At 37.8% G+C, this 19,279-nt stretch overlaps 1 protein-coding gene across 1 annotated transcript in view; it reads right to left on the reverse strand.

The window, feature by feature from the left end:
* Positions 1–1,847: 1,847 nt before the first annotated feature.
* The window catches only part of GABRR1 (gamma-aminobutyric acid type A receptor subunit rho1), a 48,714-nt gene continuing 31,282 nt past the window's right edge, over positions 1,848–19,279 (reverse strand). The window contains exons 5-9 of the mRNA XM_072642808.1: positions 14,376–14,458; positions 9,781–9,921; positions 8,032–8,184; positions 5,123–5,319; positions 1,848–2,593 (exon numbers count right to left, since the gene is read on the reverse strand). Of these exons, the coding sequence (XP_072498909.1) occupies positions 2,303–2,593; positions 5,123–5,319; positions 8,032–8,184; positions 9,781–9,921; positions 14,376–14,458 (865 nt within the window). The 3' untranslated portion in view covers positions 1,848–2,302. The remainder of the gene's footprint in view (positions 2,594–5,122; positions 5,320–8,031; positions 8,185–9,780; positions 9,922–14,375; positions 14,459–19,279) is intronic.

Consider the following 19,279-nt stretch of genomic DNA (forward strand, 5'->3'; position numbering starts at 1 on the left):
GCTCTCTGGAACAGAAATCTCCTCCATTCCGTTGTTCTGTGGCTTCTGCTGCTCCAGAACTTGTTGGGAGTTCTTCCCTACAGGTACTCTATGGGCTGTGGGTTCAGAGCTAGCATATGTGTATCCCTCTACTCCGCCATCTTGGCTCCTCCCCCCAGCAGTGAATTTTTAAAGTAACAAGGTGTCATCCCAGTTTGAAGTTAGATTGAAGTCATGGTAATACAAACACACAATGCTAAATTTTTAAACGGAGGTGAGGTAGAAAAATAAAGTTTTAGGGTGACAATTCTTAGTGAGTAACTAGGTTACGAGTAGCTCAAAAAATGCTTCATAAGGGAGATGAAACTGTGTCCATGCTCCTCTGTTGAAAGCTTGTATTCTTATTCTGTTCCCTTTCTCAATCTAAGGATAAAAGCCAAGCTTGTCCTTTGACAGTTCAGTTAATCAACAGCAGCTACTTTCCTTAAAATAAACACAAACTTCAGAAACAACAAAAAACGTGAATGTTATTCTTGTGGGTTACGAAAACTGAGAAGCATTTTTTTTTTGGATGAAGAATGAATTTTATCCTTTTCTACTTTCAGGACTCAGCCAAGAGAGACTATTGAAGCGTTATCGTCTGCCAAATAAAACACAGTAGTTACTGTTATCTAGTCTTTTTGTTTTATGGGCCCAAGTATATAAATGATCTACATTTAATGCATTTTTTGTGATTATATGTATACATATGTGATCCAGGAAGAGATTTAGCATTTTATCAGCACCCTGCCTCTTACTTGATTTCAGGTATACTTAAGTAAAAGTGGAGACTGATTCTTAAGTTTGATTCCAGTGTACTCTGCCTTCAATAACACTTCAGCCTGTGGGCTTGGTAGAACCTGGATATGTGTATCCAAAATAAAAACAACATGAAAAGAAAGTGAAATTTAAGTTCAGGACAAAATCAGGATGGTGACCAATATAACTCTGGAAAGCTATGGGCAGTGCTGCACCAGGAAATTTCTTTTTATATGAAAAGCTACCAGTTGCCTGGCTATAACTGCCACATTCCACATGTAGAGGTAGATACAGATAGAACATTCTATGAATGGAACATTCTTTACTCCTGAAGAAACCAAACAACTAGAGCAAAATCTGGTTCATCTGACGTTCAGTTCACCAAAACATTTTGATAATTGTCATCTGTCCATGTATCTCCAGGTTTAATGATGTGAAGTTAATAGTTAATGTTTATATGGTGCTTACTATGTGTCAGGCGGGCACTAGGTGGCGCAGTGGATAGCTTACTTCATTTATAAATAAAATGAGCTAGAGAAGGAAATAGCAAACCATTCCAGTATCTTTGCCAAGGAAAGCCCAAATAGGGTCACAAATAGACTGAACAGAACTACAAAATGTGCCAGGCACTGTGCTAAACATTTTACAAATATCTCATTTGACCTTCACAACTACACTGGGAGACAGGTGCTATTATTATCCTCTATTTACAGATGAGGAAACTGAGGCAAATAGAGGTTAAATGACTTGCCCAGGGTCACACATATCTGAGGCTAGATTCAAACTCAGGTTTTCCTGACTACCGGTCCAGTGCTGTATCCACTGAGCCACCTAAATGCTAATTCTCAAGTGCTTTCTGAACCCTCAGGGACAAATTAAGTCATGTCCAGAAAAGCTTTTGTCCCAAGTTATATTCTATTATAATTCTTTAAATTTTGGTCATTCTTTAATCACTCCACAATTAAATATCTCAGTCTGGGGGAGTGGGGTAGAGGAAGACCCCACCTTAGTTAAAAATTGTGCTTTAGGGGTATTTAGGTCCCATATCAATGCATTTTAGATTATTTTAAAGTATATAAAAATATTTATTTGAATTAAGCAGTATTAGTAGAAATAAGCAAGGACGTAGAGTTCTAGGGTCCAAGTGAAAATGGATTGCAGAAAAAGAGTTTTAGTAGGACCAGAAATAAGAAATAAACCCACATCACAGTACTATAATTTTTTTCAGACTAATTATGTTAACTATTATCAGATGTCACTGAGTACATGTATTATTATAATAGTATAGTGTACATACAATCAATGCCTGATACATGTGATTTGACTTAATGATTACTTAATATGACATTAATGCCACATATAGGAAGTGAGTGAAAATAGAAGTGAGCTCTGAGTTCTTTTTATCCTATCCACAGCATTGAATGAAATATTTTCCCATCATTTTCTTTTTAGATTATTTATTTTATGTCATTGTTTTTGGAGCACCTACTGTGTAGAGCAGGGAAATTTTGAGAATGACTAACATTTATGAGAAAATAGACCAGTATATTAAGTTAAATAAGATGTATGCAGCTGGGAATATTATCCGGGAGTACTTATCGATGGCATGGGTGTCAATTCGCATGCTCACATAACCACGCTGGCTTTTCCTCCTAATGGCATTTCTCTCAGAACCCAAAGCCAGCTGTACCATCATCCGGTCTTGCTTATCTCCTTGGTCTGACACATAATTTCCTAGATCGTTCACCTCTCCATCACTGTAGCTGCTATCCATCATCATGGCCCTGGGCTGAGGTATACCACAAGTACAGGGAAGCTGTGAACATGGCAAAGAGACCAACAGGAAAAACTAATTCAGTGTGGCTATTGTTAGAGACAGTCCAAAATTAGTACTTCCATAATTAAATAATGTTGCATTTTCATCTACCTTAAAACACACACCACACACACACATACACACAGACACACCATACACACAGACACACACACACACACACACACACACACACACACACACACACACACACACACACACACACACACACACACACACCCCACCCCTTAAAGGATTTGTTACATTATTTAACACCAGATTAGGATAAGGAAAGCCATTGTTGACTCAGAGTCAGGACCCACTAACCATCTGCCAAATGTTTGGTTTAACCATCTTTAATAGGCAGGGTGGCACTCTGAATAAACTAGGTTACTTTTGGAACTGAGCAGTGGCACAGGAAGTGATCTCAAACATGGTGCCTACTACAGCCATGATAATATTCCCCAACCTTTAACATTGCTTTATCAACTGATTCATGAGGGAAAAACATAAGGTGGTAGACAGATATCACCATGCCAATATTGACGGTGACACAGGCCTTGTTGTGAACATCTAGGATGTCCTAGTACAATTTTCCCTTCTACATCATGATTTTCCCCATCGTATGAGTTGGCATAAAAAAATTAAATGAGAATTTTGGGGGCATTTTGTGAAAGCCACAAACACAGGAAGGACAGCAGATGACACAAAGTTTAGAAACTCAGAAATATATAAAATATATTCATGGTATTGTATAATATCAACATGTTTTATCTTTTAGTGCCATCATAATTCAGACATCTCTGGTATGAAGGGAGGGCCAAAAAATTTTGCGAAGATTTTCCAGATCACAGGGGTACCACACCCTTAACCTGAATGTGAAAGGGATAACAGTACTTCCTTTGAAATACTGATGCCATACCCCAAGGGCAGCAATTCCAAATTCTTTGTAATTCTTTTTAATTAAAAAAAAAAATTAGGAGCAAAAATGACACGTAACTATATTTTGTGAAGTATAGTACCCATCATTTCAAGTGCTTGAGAGGACACATTAAAGATTAGGTATAACTCCTACTCTCAAAGAGATTATAATAGGATACAGGAAACAACAAATGTATATCAAAAAATACAACAATTGCAAGAATATAGTAGAGGAGGAGACATGGATTTGTATTACTAAGCAGCTACTTGGGGGCAGGGAACCTGTGGCCCTCTAGGTCCTCAAGTGTGACCCTTTGAATCCCAGCTTCAGAGAACAAATCCCTGTGAATTCTCTTGTTCTGTGAAGTTTGGATTCAGTAAAAGGGCCACATTTGAGAACCCAAAGGGCTACGTGTGGCCTCAAGGCCACAGATTCCCCACTCCTGCATTAGAGAAAGCTTTCTGTAGGAGACAGACTTTGAAATGCAATTTGTAGTAACCAAAGGAGATACATTGGCAGATTGGGCAATCCAGCAGGGGAAAAATGGGAAACGTATGTGTAGATCAAATAAAAACAATGTGTGCAAAGCATTTTGAAACTTTAGAGGGCTACATAGGGTGTCCCAAAGGTCTTTTTGACGTATTAATAGCTTAAAATTTTGATAGTATAAAACTCCACGAAGACCTTTGGGACACCCTTTCTATATATTAACTATTACTCTTTTTACAGATTTTGACTTACCCAGAAAGGATCAAAGGATCCTAAATATGGAGGGGGCCTTAAAGATCACGTAGTCCAATCCCCTACTCCCCCAACATTTTTAGATTAGGAAACAGAGGCCCAGGTTAAGTAACTTGTCCAAAGATACACAGACAGTAAGACACAGAGCCAGGATGTGAAGCTACATTCTTTCATTCTTTCCAGATGCAATGTTTTTTGCACCATGTCATATTGTCCCACTGTACTAAACAGGCCAAAGCAGCAGTCCTCAAACTTTTTGGTCTCAGACTCCCCTTTACACTCCAAAAAATTCTTAAGCATCCCAAAGAACTTATGTTTATGTGGGATATATATATATGTGTGTGTATGTATATCTATGTATATGTATATAATATATACTCACATACATATTTTTACCATGTTAGACACTAAAACTGATATTTTAAAGAATAATCATTTATTTTAAAGTAACAATAATAAATTCATTACATGTTAACATAAATAACTTTTTTATGAAATTATTTTCCAAAACAAAAATAAATTAGTGAGAATGATGGTATTTTAAATATATTTTTGCAAATGTCTTTAATATCCAACTCAATCAACAACTAGATTCTCATATCTATTGCATTCAATCTGTTGTGATAGGTTGTTTTGGTGGAAGTACATGAAGAAAATTCAGCCTCATGCAGATATGTAGTTGGAAAAGGGAGAGTATTTTAGTAGGCAAATAGCATCTTAGTATTATGATGAAAATAGTTACCTTGAAAAGGTTGTTGGGGACCTTGGGGTCCTTAGATCACACTTTGAAAACCACTGGACCAAAGTTTAAGAGAAAATGTGAGATCTGATTGCCAATCACAAGCTCAAAGCTTACACAAAGACATCACCTTGTCTCGAAGTTCCCTCTCCTTCCGCTCCTGTACGGTGGTCAGGTAGTTCACTGCTGCGTACTCCAACACGGAGAGGAACACAAACACAAAACTGACCCACAGGTAGATGTCCACAGCCTTGATGTAGGAGACTCGGGGCATGGAGGCATTAACACCAGTGATGATGGTAGACATAGTGAGGACAGTAGTGATACCTAGAAACATACCATTGTACTTTAAGACTTTATATTTTAACCAAGGAAAGTTTAGTTTGCATTGTCAGAGGTTTCATTAGTTCTTTGCTGCGTCTCATCTGTCTTAAGTTTCTACTCAGTAAAGAATTCCAGGAATTTTGAAACCAGTGAATTTATTTGTGAGAAAGTAGTTGTAGCTGCTGAGCAGAGACATCATGGTGGAAAGAGCTCTGGATTTGGAGTCAGAAGACCTGGGTTTAAATCCTCCTTTGCAATTCTCTACCCATATGACCTTCAGCAAGTCACTCAATAATAGCTAGTGTTTATATAGCATGTTAAGGTTCACAAAGTGCTTTACAAATATTATGTCATTTGATCTCATAACATACCTGAGAGGTAGGTGCTCTTATTTCCCCCTTTTATAGATGAGGAAACCAAGGCTGTGATAGATTGCGATTTTCCTAGGGTTACCCTGTAAGTATCTGAGGTTACATTTGAACTCATGTCTTCCTGATTCTAGAGGTAGTGCTCTATCCACTATGCTGCCCAAACTCTCTGGACTTTATTTATAAAATTAAGAGGCTGGATTAGATGACCTCTAAGGTTCATTCCAACTCTAAACCTATGATTCTAAATTTTAAGGTACTTTATAAATGTAATAATATCCTTTTCTGCAAGGCCTGGACTGCCAGCCTTGTTTGTTCAGTAGCTTCAATCACCTGTGACTTTTCATACCTCCATTTGGGGTTTTCTTGGCAAAGATACTGGAGTGGTTTGCTATTTCCTTCTCCAGCTCATTTTATCGATGAGGAAATTGAAGCAAACAGAGTGAAGTGACTTGCCTAGGGTCACACAGCTAGTAAATATCTAAGACCGGATTTTAATTAAGTCTTCCTGCCTCCAGACCCAGTGCTCTGTCCATTGGGCCACCAAGAAGACAGGAAGTATGGAAAGAAAAGTGCTTGTTATCCACACTAACTCTATAATGACTTCTACTGGACTTCACAAATAGTTATTTCCATAAATATCCCTCCGTCAAAGCAAATGACTCCACAAGCCACATTCCCTGGATGTATGTTCCTGTCAGCTCACAGTTTTGGTATGTAGAATGAAAACATGGACCTAAATAATAGTTGACTTTAAAATTTTGCTGTTCTGTCCTTTAGCACCAAAGATATCATTGTTCTCTTGAATGTTCGTTGTTTGACTCTTTGTTGCTGCTGCTGCTGCCACCTGACCCCCAATCCTTTAACTTGAAGCTGTCACCTCTACTCCAGAGATGGCTTAGGCAGCACTGTGGATCTAGGAATTCAGCCCTAGCTTCTACCAAGGAAGTCATGAGAGCCAGACAGAAAGGAAATGGATTTGTAAACCAGAAATACTGATTTGTTTGTATTGTATCAGTTCAAGCTACAGGCAACAAATCCCCAGTGAAAATTCATCTGGAAGTGAAATTAATTTTAAAATTCATTAAATTAAGATGAGAACATCTGCTTGGCAAATATGGAATCAAGAGGAAGTGGGGTAATCCTTAGAGGTCTCTCTATCAGGATTGTTATTTGTCTTGGTGGTGTGCCCACTACCACCAATGCACCTATGCCTGTACATTTGGGTTTTGGTTTTTTTAGGGTGGATAGTTACAAGGGGTCTTGAAGTATAAATTGTTACTGGATGGCAGGCCAAAGGTCCTATCCCCACCTTCCATGTAAATAGTACTAAGACAGACTCTTTTTTATAATGAGTGGCTATTACATGAATGTAGGTAATAAGATAACATTGTCCCTTACTTAAGAGGATATGAAATGGAGGCATAGAGAGGGTTAATGATTTTTATACAATCATATGATGTATAAAATAAAATCTATAGAATTATAAAGGAAACCAATTATATTGAAATAGTTATCAAAAATCATCAGGTCCCTCGTTCTTTTTCCCTCCAAAGTTTTACTGAATGTACTTTTGTTTTTACATTACATTTACAGATTATCCTCTCTCCCTGAGATATCTATTTTAACAAAATAAAACAATTAAGTAAAACTTATAACATAAAGTACGATATGACTGAAACAACTCAACAGCAACAGCAGTAATATAGTGACCCCATCTAAAAGTGCATATAATATTCCACAGCTGTTTCATCCCCCATTAAAAAATACCAAATCTATTTTCTCTCCTTCCCAGACCACCCATTAGGAAAAAGTTTAGTTTTTTTCCCACTTTTTTTCCCCCTTTTCCTCCCGCCCTATAGATAGCTACCATTAGACATAAAGAAGTACGGGTATGTAAAACTAGTCTATGCACACTTCTATGTATCAGTTTTTTCTCTGGATTCAGATAACATCTTCCTTCTTGGGTCCTCTGTAGTTAATCTGAGTGTTTGTAATAGTCAAAATGACTTATTTCCTCGAAATCATTCTTAAAACAATATTACAGTTACTGTGTACATTTTCTCTTGGGCCTGATCATTTCAGTCTTCATTATTTCACACAAGTCTATCCATGTTTTTCTAAGATCATAGAGCTCTTTATTTCACAATAGTATTCCATCATAATCATATTCCATGACTTGCTCAGCCATTCTCCATTTGATGGGCATCCCCATGATTTCTAGCTCTTTGCCACCTCAAAGAGAGCTCCTACAAACATTTGTTTGGGGAAGCTTTTTAAGGGTTAAAACAATCCTAAAACGATTACTTATATTGTTTAATCTGGATTGTAGTTGAGATATCCTTACCTAAAGGAACTCTGGCAGGCACAGCTCTACGATCAATCCAGAAGGACACCCAGGATAGCATGACCATCAAAGTAGCAGGGAAATAGGTTTGGAGCAAGAAAAAGAAGATGTGACGTCGTAAAGTGAAGTTAATGTACAAGCGGTTGTACCACCCTACATGACAGAGGGAAGAGAAAGAGAGCATACAATATCTTAAACACTTGCCCCCCAGGTACCCCACATAAACATGACTGATGTTTTATTATACCTCTGGAAATAGAAGTGAAGAAGACTCAGGTAGAGAAAGAAATTTTATAATTAACCATGCCACACAGATGAATCCCCAGAATAACACTTAAGATCAAGTGTATCTTTTTCAACCACTGAACCCCATAAGATCCATCTTACTTTCTGAGAAAAAAAGATGCTTTAGTTAAATTGTTGAGCTACATTTAATTGCAAAGTAGACATTTGTAGGTCCATCTGTGATATATGCTTATAAATTCATCTTGTATTCATAATATTAAAGAATATGAAGAAACTAAGGGTGATTAAATACAGTGGGGAAGTGATAGGATGAATGTTACTCTGCAAGGTGGAGGAACCTCTAACTGAGCAGACTGGGAGTTTAAATCCTGCCTCAGATACTTACGAACTGTATATCCCTGGGCAACTCATTTAACCTCTGCCTGCCTCAGGTTCCTCATCTGAAAAATGGGAATAATATATAATAATAGAATTATAATAACCTGCCCCACAGAGTTGTGAGGATCAAATAAAATGTTATGCGTGTATATACATATAGAAAATGTATGTGTATATGTATATAAAATGCACATGTATATATGTATATACAATGTGTGTGTGCATACACATATACATATCACTTTACAAGCCTTAAATCTCAATCTCTGTCTCTGTCTTTTTCTCTCTGTCTCTGTCTGTCTGTCTCTCTCAGAAACTAGGTTTCTCTGTCTTGGGTTCTAAGAGCATCAGCCACTTGTAGACCTTAGCCCACTACGGATCAACACAGAAACTTTGATCTGTTCCATTTCTAACTCTGGCCAGTTCACCCTCCTTAGATGGCTTGAGAGCCTCCTGCTGCTCCTGGGGTGTTCACCATATTGGTAGGAGACCTAGCATAGACACCATTCAGCTTCAGCCCTACTGCAGCTCAGAACTCCTGTGCTCAAGTGATCCATCAGCTTTAGCTTTCTTGGTAGCAGACACTATCAATGTTAGCCAGTACTTTTTGTGGTTTCTCAGTTCTGCCATCCCAAGTTAGTAGAGTGTTTATAGTACCAAAGGCCAAACTGAGACTGCAGTTGATAAAGATCATGACAGTCTACCTGCTAGGCAAAGAAGATGTACAAATTGCCCATCTCTTTAAGATTCTCACCTTTGGCTTCAAAACCCTATAGCTGAGAACTTGGGTTCATAGCCTTTTTGCATCAGAAAGAGACCTTAGGAAGCATCATATATAGACTATTCATTTTGCTTGTGTAGAAACTAAGGGCCATAGAAGTAAAATGATTTGTCCAGGGTCACCCGGTTGACTTCACAGGGACAGAAATTAAATGCACATTTCCTGGATCCTAGCAGTAAGTATTCTTTCCACTGTGCAAGCTTCTCTTTGAGAACCATTAGATTCTTCTTGAATTTGGGTGACATAAAAAGACTGGCTAGCTGTGTAAGCCAAAAACTTTAATTATAATAAAAAGCAAAGCAAAATCTGGCCCACATCCTCAGACCTCCCTCCAACAGTCTTGCCTGTGCTGCTGTAAAAGGCAAGCTTAGTGGTGGTATGAAATTCTTGTATCAGGAACTGAGACAGGGAGATCCTCTCATCTGTCTTTAAGGAATCATTCCCTTTTTTCCAGTAGAGCATGAGGTCATCTTCTGTGTAGGCATCTAAAAAGACAGAAGGAAATCATTAGAGACAGTATACTTTGAGGAATAATGTATGAAGAACTGGGCAAGAGATTTCCGTATTAGCAGCGTCCCCGGATGCAGTTAAGGAAGACTTAAAAATGAGAGATTAAAAATGAGATGAGGGAGACAGCTGAATTTTCTGTAATAAATATTAGAGAGACCTAAGTCTGAATCCTCCCTCAGACACTTAGTTGAGTTACCTTGGGCAAAACATCTGAACTTTCTCAGCCCCAGTTTTTTCATCTGTAAAACAGAGATAATAGTACCTACTTTACAGGATTTTATCCATCTGGGTAAGGGGATAATAGGCCTTACAGGATATAGTAGGGTAAAATTGAAATGATAATAATAAAATGATAGTAATAAAAATGAAATGATATTTGATCCTAGATTCAATAGGGAGTCACTAGAATTTCTTAAATAGGGGAATGATATGAATCTGCACTTAAGGAAAATTATTTTGGGAGCTCTGTGGAGGATGAATTAGACAAAGAAGAGACTTGAGGCAGGGAAACTCATTGGAAAACCATTGCAATAGCCAGACAATGAAGTAGGGTTATAGTACCTTACTAATTGGATACTAATAATTAGTAAGTACTGATAGTAGAACCTACTATGCCTTTGTGAGGATCAAATGAGATCTTATTTGTGAAGTATTTTGCAAACTTTAAAGTACTGTATAAGTATTAGCTATTATTTCTTTCTCACCCAAAGGTAAAAAAAATAAATTAGGGATCAATTTCACCATCAAAAAACTCACTCCTATGTGATAATTTGTTTGCCTTGACTATACTTATTTGTTACAATAATTTTGTTTTTATTTTTTTCAGCTGGGTGGGAAAAGGGGGAAGAAGTCAGGAAAAGAGAAAATAAAATTTGGTTAATTAAAAAGTTTTCATTTAATTTTTAAAAACCTCATCCCTAAGTCCTGCTCCTTTCCCATTTTCTCTGGCTTCTTCAGCTCTGCCCATTTTCCCTGCCCTGTTCACTGCAGTTTGGCACACGTACTTAAGTTCATCTGCTCTCAGTTTAGTTACCCAAATTTAAAGCAGTAAAACAATGCTTTCCTTTTCTTGTCACCACTTTCCTCTTCTTTTTAGTTCAAATTCCCTTCAGACTTTTACCCCAAGATTTATAGTTTTGGTCTCTGACAAATTTCTGATTGAGTCGCAGGTTCACTGCTTTTAGATTCTGGTCCAAACTATAGTCAGTATAATAAGCCTTTTTCCTTATTCTTATGCACAGTATTTCATCTTCCCAATCTATGCCTATTCATTGGCTGTCTACTGTAGGTAAGTAGATAGATGACAGAGAGACATAGTATTTATTAAGTGCCAAGCAACATGCCATGCCAGGAATGCTCGCCCCGCTCCCCACCCCTTACCTCTATTTCTCAGAATTCTTGGCTTTCCTTCAAGGTTCAGTCAAATGCCACATTCTACATGAGACCCTTCCCAAATCTTCCAGTTGCTTGTCCTTCCTAACGACCCCCCCATTACCTCATATTATTTCATCTAAAAAGAAAATATATGTAAAGCACTTTGTGAACCTTGAAGTACTACATAAGTCATATCTGTTATTAATAACTTAGTATATATTTATATGCACACATTCTCCATCATCTTCTCCCCATTCCTAGAATGCGAATACCTTGAGAGCTAGGAATATTTTTGACTTTTTATTCCCAGTGTCTAACAAAGTTGGTTCAGTCGTTTTTCAGTTGTGTCCAATTTTTTGTGACCCCATTTGAGGTTTTCTTGGCAAAGATACAGGAATACTTTGCCATTTCCTTCTCCAGCTCATTTTACAGATGAAGAAACTGAGGCAGCTAGTAAGTATCTGAGACCTAATTAGAATTCAGGTCTCCCTACCTCTAGGCTTGATATTCTATCCATTTCACCACCCAGCTGACCCGATGTTACATTTTATGGTTGAGGAAACTGAAGAAGACAAATTAGATGGCTTTACTAGAATCACACAGTTAGGTGGTATCTGAAGCTGGATTTGAACTCAGTCTTCTTGACTCCAGGCCCAGTCTTCCATCCACTGTGCCACCTAGCTGTCTCTAGAGTTTATAATACCCATTTGCCAACTGACATCAATCCAAAGTCCCTATGGATTTTCATTAGCAATACTTTAAAAATACGTAAGACACCAAATGCATTTCTTAATCTTAGTTCACAAAAGCTGGGTCATCCTTCTTTGGGCATAGTCTTATCGGAAAGGAGGAATTTTGCCATAGGAGCAACGAGAGACTGATTCTTCAATATGAAAAAAGTCTTTTTGGAAACAAAAGACCCATGATTTCCTCATCTTTTTGATCAAACTACTCTATCGGTAAAAACATTTTGAATGTGTACCTCTAAATATATATATATATATATATATATGTCTACTTATATATAGATTACCTACAGATACTATTCTCCTAATATTTACATTGTTGCAAAACACACACATGCAAAAATAGAAATAGAAGAAGGATGAGATAAAATTGAAATGATATTTGATCCTAGATTCAATAAGGAGTCACTGGAGTTTCTTAAGTAGGGGAATGATACCACAAATCTACACTTAAGAAAAATTATTTTGGGAGATCTATGGAGGGGGAATTAGATAAAGAAGAGACTTGAAGCAGGGAAGCTAATTAGAAAACTATTGCAATGGCCAGATGATGAAGGCCAAACTAGGGTGGTGGTTATATGAATGGAGAGGAGGGATGGATATGAGAGATGTGGAAGGAGAACAAGGTTTGGCAACCTATCAGATAAGAGAGAATGAAGGGTCACCATGGAGGATCTAAGAACTGGATGATTAGAAGGATATTTGGACTAGCAGTAGAAGAGTTTGCAAGATGGGTGGTTTTAGGGGAAAGATAATATAATGAAACCTATGTTCCAAAACATAAGCCATCCATACCTGCTCACTCCATGTGACTCACTCTGTCCTGTGTGTGTTCGTCCTTCGTTGCTGAAGAAGACCATGCTATCAGAGAAATGATGATATGACTTGCACTTGACTTTGTTTTGAGTGAGGGAGAGCTGTGCAGGTCATTTCTCCTCTAGAGCCTCACTTCTCCAGAGTCATCTGAATCCAGTGACCAGATATTCATCAGGATGACTGGAGATGACCCAGGATGAGGCAATTGGGGTTAAGTGACTTGCCCAAGGTCACACAGCTAGTGAGTATCAAGTGTCTGAGGTGAGATTTGAACTCAGGTCCTCCTGACTCCTGCACTGGTGCTCTATCCACTGTACCATCTTGCTGCCCAACTCACTCTGTCCTACCCAAAATGAAAAGGAGAAGGCAGGGCTCTTTGTTACTGCTTCCAAGTATAGAACCCATCCTCTGAGGGCTATAGTCACTGGGTGATGGTAAGGTAAGGGGAAGAAGTTGATGTGGAATTTTCCAGAGGAACCAGTGAGATTCCCAACCCAGCTCAGAAGGGTTGAGGGTGGAAGTTGACATATCTAAGTGAGGGGAGAGTAAGGTTTTTAAAAGCAACAGTGGGGTGTGACCAAACTACTCTTTACTCCCTCAGGGTCATACCTCACTCCCCCTTCCCCACTACTACCACCACCATGGAGTGACAGCAGCAGGACCTCCACTTTGGAGACCACTGCACTTGAGGATAGAAAAGGCGTGTTGCAGGAATGTTGGATTTTATTCCTGAAACTCCTCTTGATTTTTAAAGTTATCTTTGAAGTAACTTTTGGGGGCCACGGTCAAATGGTCTATGTTACAATGTCTTACAATAATATCTGTGTTACAATAACATCTAAAGCAATGCAATGCAACAAACATTTACCAAGCAACTACCAGCTGCAGATTTCTGCACTTAGACATTGGGGAAAGGTATAAATATAAATAAAAAGAGAAAAAAGAGAGATTTGGCCCTAGCCATTAAGGAATTTATGATTAAATGAAGGTAGGAGGAAGATAAAACACACAGATAACTGTAATTCAAAAGTAAAAAGAGAATAAGCATTCACATAGTACCTACTGTGTGTCAGATACTGTGCTAAGTGCTTTTTACAAATATGATCTCATTTGACCCTCACAACAATCTTGTAAGGTAGGTGCTGCTATTTTCCTCATTTTATAGTTGAGGAAATGGAGGCACACAAAGGTAAAATCACTTGCCCAGTGCCATGCAGCTAGTAAATGTCTGATGCCCAATTTAAACTCAGAACTTCCTGACTCCAGGTCCAGCACTCCATCCATTTCACCACCAGCTGCCTCTGTGATAACAGAGAATGTATGAATAGCATCTGTTAGTCTGAGTAAGGCAAGTTGAAAGGGGATAAGGGATTGGAATGAAAGCATCTGTCACAGTGTGTAGCACATAGCAGTCACTTAATGTTTGTTGCATTGAATCAGATGGATCAATTTTAAGAGATATGCTTTTAATTTCTGGACCCAATTGTACTCACAACTTTCAATTTCAAGCGAACATGTTTGCGTATCCAGGGGGAAACGGCTGAAATCCATATTGCACATTGCAGTCACAGTGACCCTAGAAATAAAGTGACACAATTGAAGCTCTCAAAGACTATAAAATACACAATGAATATGAAATGATCGGTGAAAAAAAAAAAGTACCTGCTATTTTCCAGTGGGGTGAAACATTTGATCTGCAGTGTAATTAAATATGCTAGGACTTAGGGTGAAGTTGGAACACAAAATGTTTCGGGGATATAGGATTTAGAGGTGGGAGAGACTAGAGAGATCATCTGATTCTACTGCATCATGTTACAGATGAGGAAACTGAGGCCCAGACAACCATTAAGTAGAAGAGCCAGAACTCAAACCCAGGTGCTTGGATGCAGAATCCACAGCTCTTTCCCCTATACCACATTGATGTCAGGGCTAAACCATATACTTCCACTAATTTGTATCAAATGCAAATATTATGCCATTACAAAGATCTCAACATATGGCAATAAATAAGATAAAAGTATATGTGGCTTCTGAAAGAACTGTGTCTTAATAAATGTTTACACTGTCCTCTTTTCTATATTCTCCCTCTTGGCAATCTCATCAGTTCCCATGGTTTCAATTATCCTCTCTATTCAGATGACTCCAAATCATATTCAACCATCATTTTCCTTTGAGTCCCAGTTCCAGTTGCCTGGATATCTCTTCAGCATCTTAAATTCAACATGGACAAAACAGACTTCGTTATCTTTATCTCCAAAATCACCTTTCCTCCTGAATTCCCATTTCTGTTGAAAACTCCACCACTGTTCCAATCATACAAGTTTATAACCTTGGAGTCATTTTTCATTCTTACTTGCTCACTGATGTACAATGAGTTGCCAAGTTTTGTTGATTCTATCTTTATGACATCTTCTGCATCCTGTCTCCTCCTCTCCATTCACACCACAACCACACTAGTTCAAGTCTTCATTGTCTCTTGCCTGGACTATTGCAAATTGATCTCCTTACTTCAAGTCTCTTCCCTCTTGAATTCATTCTCCAAATAGCTACCAAATTTATATTCTTTTTTTCTAAATAATAGTTTTTCATTTACATATAAAGATAGTTTTTGACATTAATTTTTTAATAAGATTTTGAGTTCTAAATTTTTTTTCCTTCTGTCTCTCCCATTCCCCCTCCCCAAGATAGCAAACAATCAGATATAGGTTATACATGTGCAATCATGTAAACATATTTTCACATTAGTCATGTTATGAAAGAAGAAACAGAACAAAAAGGAAAAAACACACCAAAAAACCCCACAAAAAGGTGAAAATAGTCTGCTTTGATCTGCATTCAGACTCCATAGTTCTTTCTGGACATGGATAGCATTTTCCATCATGAGTTTTTTGGAATTGTCTTGCAATATTGCGTTGCTGAGAAGAGCTAAGTTAATCATAGCTGATCGTCATACAACGTTGCTGTTGCTGTTACAGTGTACAGTGTTCTCCTGGTTCGGCTCACTTCACTCAGCATCAGTTCATGTAAGTCTTTCCAGATTTTTCTGAAATCTGCTTCCTCACCATTTTTTTATAGCACAATAATATCCCATTACATTCATATACCACACCAAGCTGATATTCTTAGAACACAGTTTGGACCATGTTAATCCCCTCCTTAGGAGGTTTCATTGGCTCCCTGTGACCTCTAGGATAGGGGTTCTTAACCTTTTTTTGAATATGATGGAACCCTGTGGCATTCTAATGAAGCCTATGGACCCCTTCTCAGAAAAATGTTTTTCAAATGCATAAAATACTCAGGATTACAAAGAAAATTGAAATACAGTTTGAAATACATATGGAAATACACTTATCAAAATAGTAAAATAAAAATAAAACAAGGACACAGACCCCAGGTTAAGAATCCCTGCTTCAAGATAAAATATAGATGACTCTGTTTGGCCTTTAAAGTCCTTTATAATCTTACCCTGATCTATCTTTCCATGCTGATTACTCATTACTCTCACTCATACTTCCTATGTTCTAGCCAAACTACCCTATTTCCCTGTATTTGACATTCCATCTCTCACCTCCATCCCCCTGTGCAGGCTGCCCTCCAAGTTTGGAATATTTTTCTCTCTCTTCCCCCACCTCTTGGAATCCATGGATCCCTTCAAGACTCACCTCTACTCCCATCTTCTGTAGGAGGCATATCTTGATTCTTTCAGTTGTTAGAGAACCACCCCCTCCCTCAAAATCACTTTGTGTTTATTGCATATGTTAGATATTAAACTATGAGCTTCTTGACAGCAGAGACTGTTTTTTGTCTTTCTTTGTATCCCTAGTGCTCGGAACTACGTTTGGCACATAGTAGGCACTTAAATGCTATTTGACTACATAGTTGATGTTTACTTATCTATAAAAACATTGTATCTATCAATAGACTAGAAGCTCCTTAAGGGAAAGGACTGTTTAATTTTTGGCTTTGAATTCCCAGTGTATGACGCAGATCCTACTGGATCTTGGTAGGTTCTTAATAACTGCTCAGTAATTGATTGTTGAACTGAAATTAGAAGACACTTTGAGATTCTATACTGTACTACTCATTTTAGATTTCCCAGTTTTAAAATTCTTCTGTAGGTATTAAGAATTTTATATGCTATGTTTTAGATATGAAATTAATGCTAATTTAAAATTTTGGTCCAGAGGGTGCTACATTTTTTGGACAGGCTGATGATACTTTTTAGTTATACTAATTTCCACTAGAAGGCATAGATAATGCTTTTACTACCAGAGTTTCATGGAGTCTACCAGTAGTGAAAAAAATAAAAAATATTCACTTTATAAATAGGGATGAAATTTTAATAATATAATAAATATAAATAAGTATGGATTTTAAAATTTTTTAATAGTTTGAATTTAGAATAATCCCATTTTACAAAGGAAGGGATCTCTTTGCTTTCAGAACATTGGGGGTGGCAAAGAGATAAGAAAATAAAAACAACAAATGAAGTGTTCTTTCTTAAGAAAATAATATGGAAGAACAATAATGGTAATAAAAATAGCCAATATTTATTAAGCACTTTAAATTTTACAAAGTGTTTTATGTATATTATCTCACATCAACCCTGAGGAAGCAGGCACTCATTATTTACATTTTACCTGTGAAGGAACTAAAAACCACCCCTTCAACCAACATAAACTGAAGAAAATTGATTTCAAAGTACACACAGTGAGAAAATTTTATTTCTGAACATAAAAGCGTTTGGTTTTTCTCTTTTTATTTTGTTTTCTATTCTTGTTTTGTCCTTTTGCCTCCAACCCTCTAGTCTGTGTTCTGTGAAGAAATCAGGAAATTACCTGGGTAATTAATATAAATCAAATAGACCATCAAATTGACCAGGGTCAATCATTTGTAAATTTTGAACATATATGGTATTTCAGGTGGAATTTTCCAGATCTTTCCAGTAATGTATAGATTCAGTTCAATTCAGAGATCCCTAGATTCTGCTGTTTGTATTTCCCTTTCAATTGGAAAACCAGGCAAATGGAGTAGAAAAAAGAGTGGATTATGATGGAAAAGGGCTGAGAGGCTGAGAGAGAGAGAGAGAGAGAGAGAGAGAGAGAGAGAGAGGAAGGGAGAGAGGGAGGGAGAGAGGGAGGGAATGGGAGAGGGAGAGAGAGAGATGCTGTAGAAAGGTGGGCTATTTACTGACTTTGAGATATACCAGGTAAGGTTTCAATATCCACTGGTAGATTCTGAATGGAACTAATTGTAGCATTGTTAATAAGGAAGTGGCTAAAAAAAGAAGACTTTAGAGCAACACTCCTGGGACCAGCTTTGTACATCATCCACATGGGAATTTCCATGGGACTAAGCTTAGAAGAGTATCAGATTCAGAAAATTCCTTCCTGTAGTTACTTTACCCCTTGAAATAAAGTCTTACTTTAGCATAGTATAATAGTAATTTAAATGGAAAGCCTTTTTCATTAATTAATGGACCCATATGATCTGCTTAAATTGCCTGGAATCCTGGGTCACATGTGGTGGGAGGAGCTTGCAGGAAGGGTGGAGTGGAACCAGGAGGAAGTGAGTGAGTGGGGTCAGGTCAGAGGAGATTGAATGCAGGCCAATTGACACAGGCCAAGGGACACATTGTGACAGTTGATAGTGAGAAGGTCCTGGTTGAGGGAGGGAAGGTTTGAAAATGGCTTTGCCCCCTGCTGTGATCATGTTTATTAACTTCTTGGTCACCATGATGGATTTTGCTTTCTGGTTCTGGGATTTGGCTTTCTGGTGTTTAAATAAACGTTTTTCTTCTGCCTTCTATATGGTGAATCTTTTATACTTGGCAATTGAGAACTATGCTGGCATATTCATAGTCATATAGTATGCTATAGTGTGTATGTATATATACATGTATACATACACACACATACATATTGCCTTAGTGATACATTTGACATCACAAACAGGATCTCAAGGTATAAAATCTCTATTTGGAGGCAGAAAGGATTTAGAGGAAGACATTAATATCCCATGATGGGAGGGTTTAGCATATTCTTCACTGGCAAGGGAGTGGGCTAAAAGCACTGGTCCCTGTGAAAACTGGGAAGCAAGGTTACAGGAAGGGGAACCTGGAGATTTGGAAAGGTGTTTGCAAGGAATACCAATAAGAGCAAGGAAGGAGTTGGCAGGGGTTAAGTAGGAGAGGATGAATTTTACTAACAGCTTACCGTGTTATGTGTAGAAACAGAGATGAACTGCTTAAGGAAAAAATTCAGATAGAAAAAGAGTTAGCTAGTTTGCATGGGAATTCTCATCCTTCAGGCTCTACTTTACAAGAGCAGTCTGGGGGCTTCAAGCAGAAGGAAAGTCTGTTCATTTAGCTCAGAAGAAGCAGGAGTCTAACAGAAGA

The sequence above is a fragment of the Notamacropus eugenii genome, chromosome 2, assembly GCF_028372415.1.
Source record: "Notamacropus eugenii isolate mMacEug1 chromosome 2, mMacEug1.pri_v2, whole genome shotgun sequence".
Lineage (NCBI taxonomy): Eukaryota > Metazoa > Chordata > Mammalia > Diprotodontia > Macropodidae > Notamacropus > Notamacropus eugenii.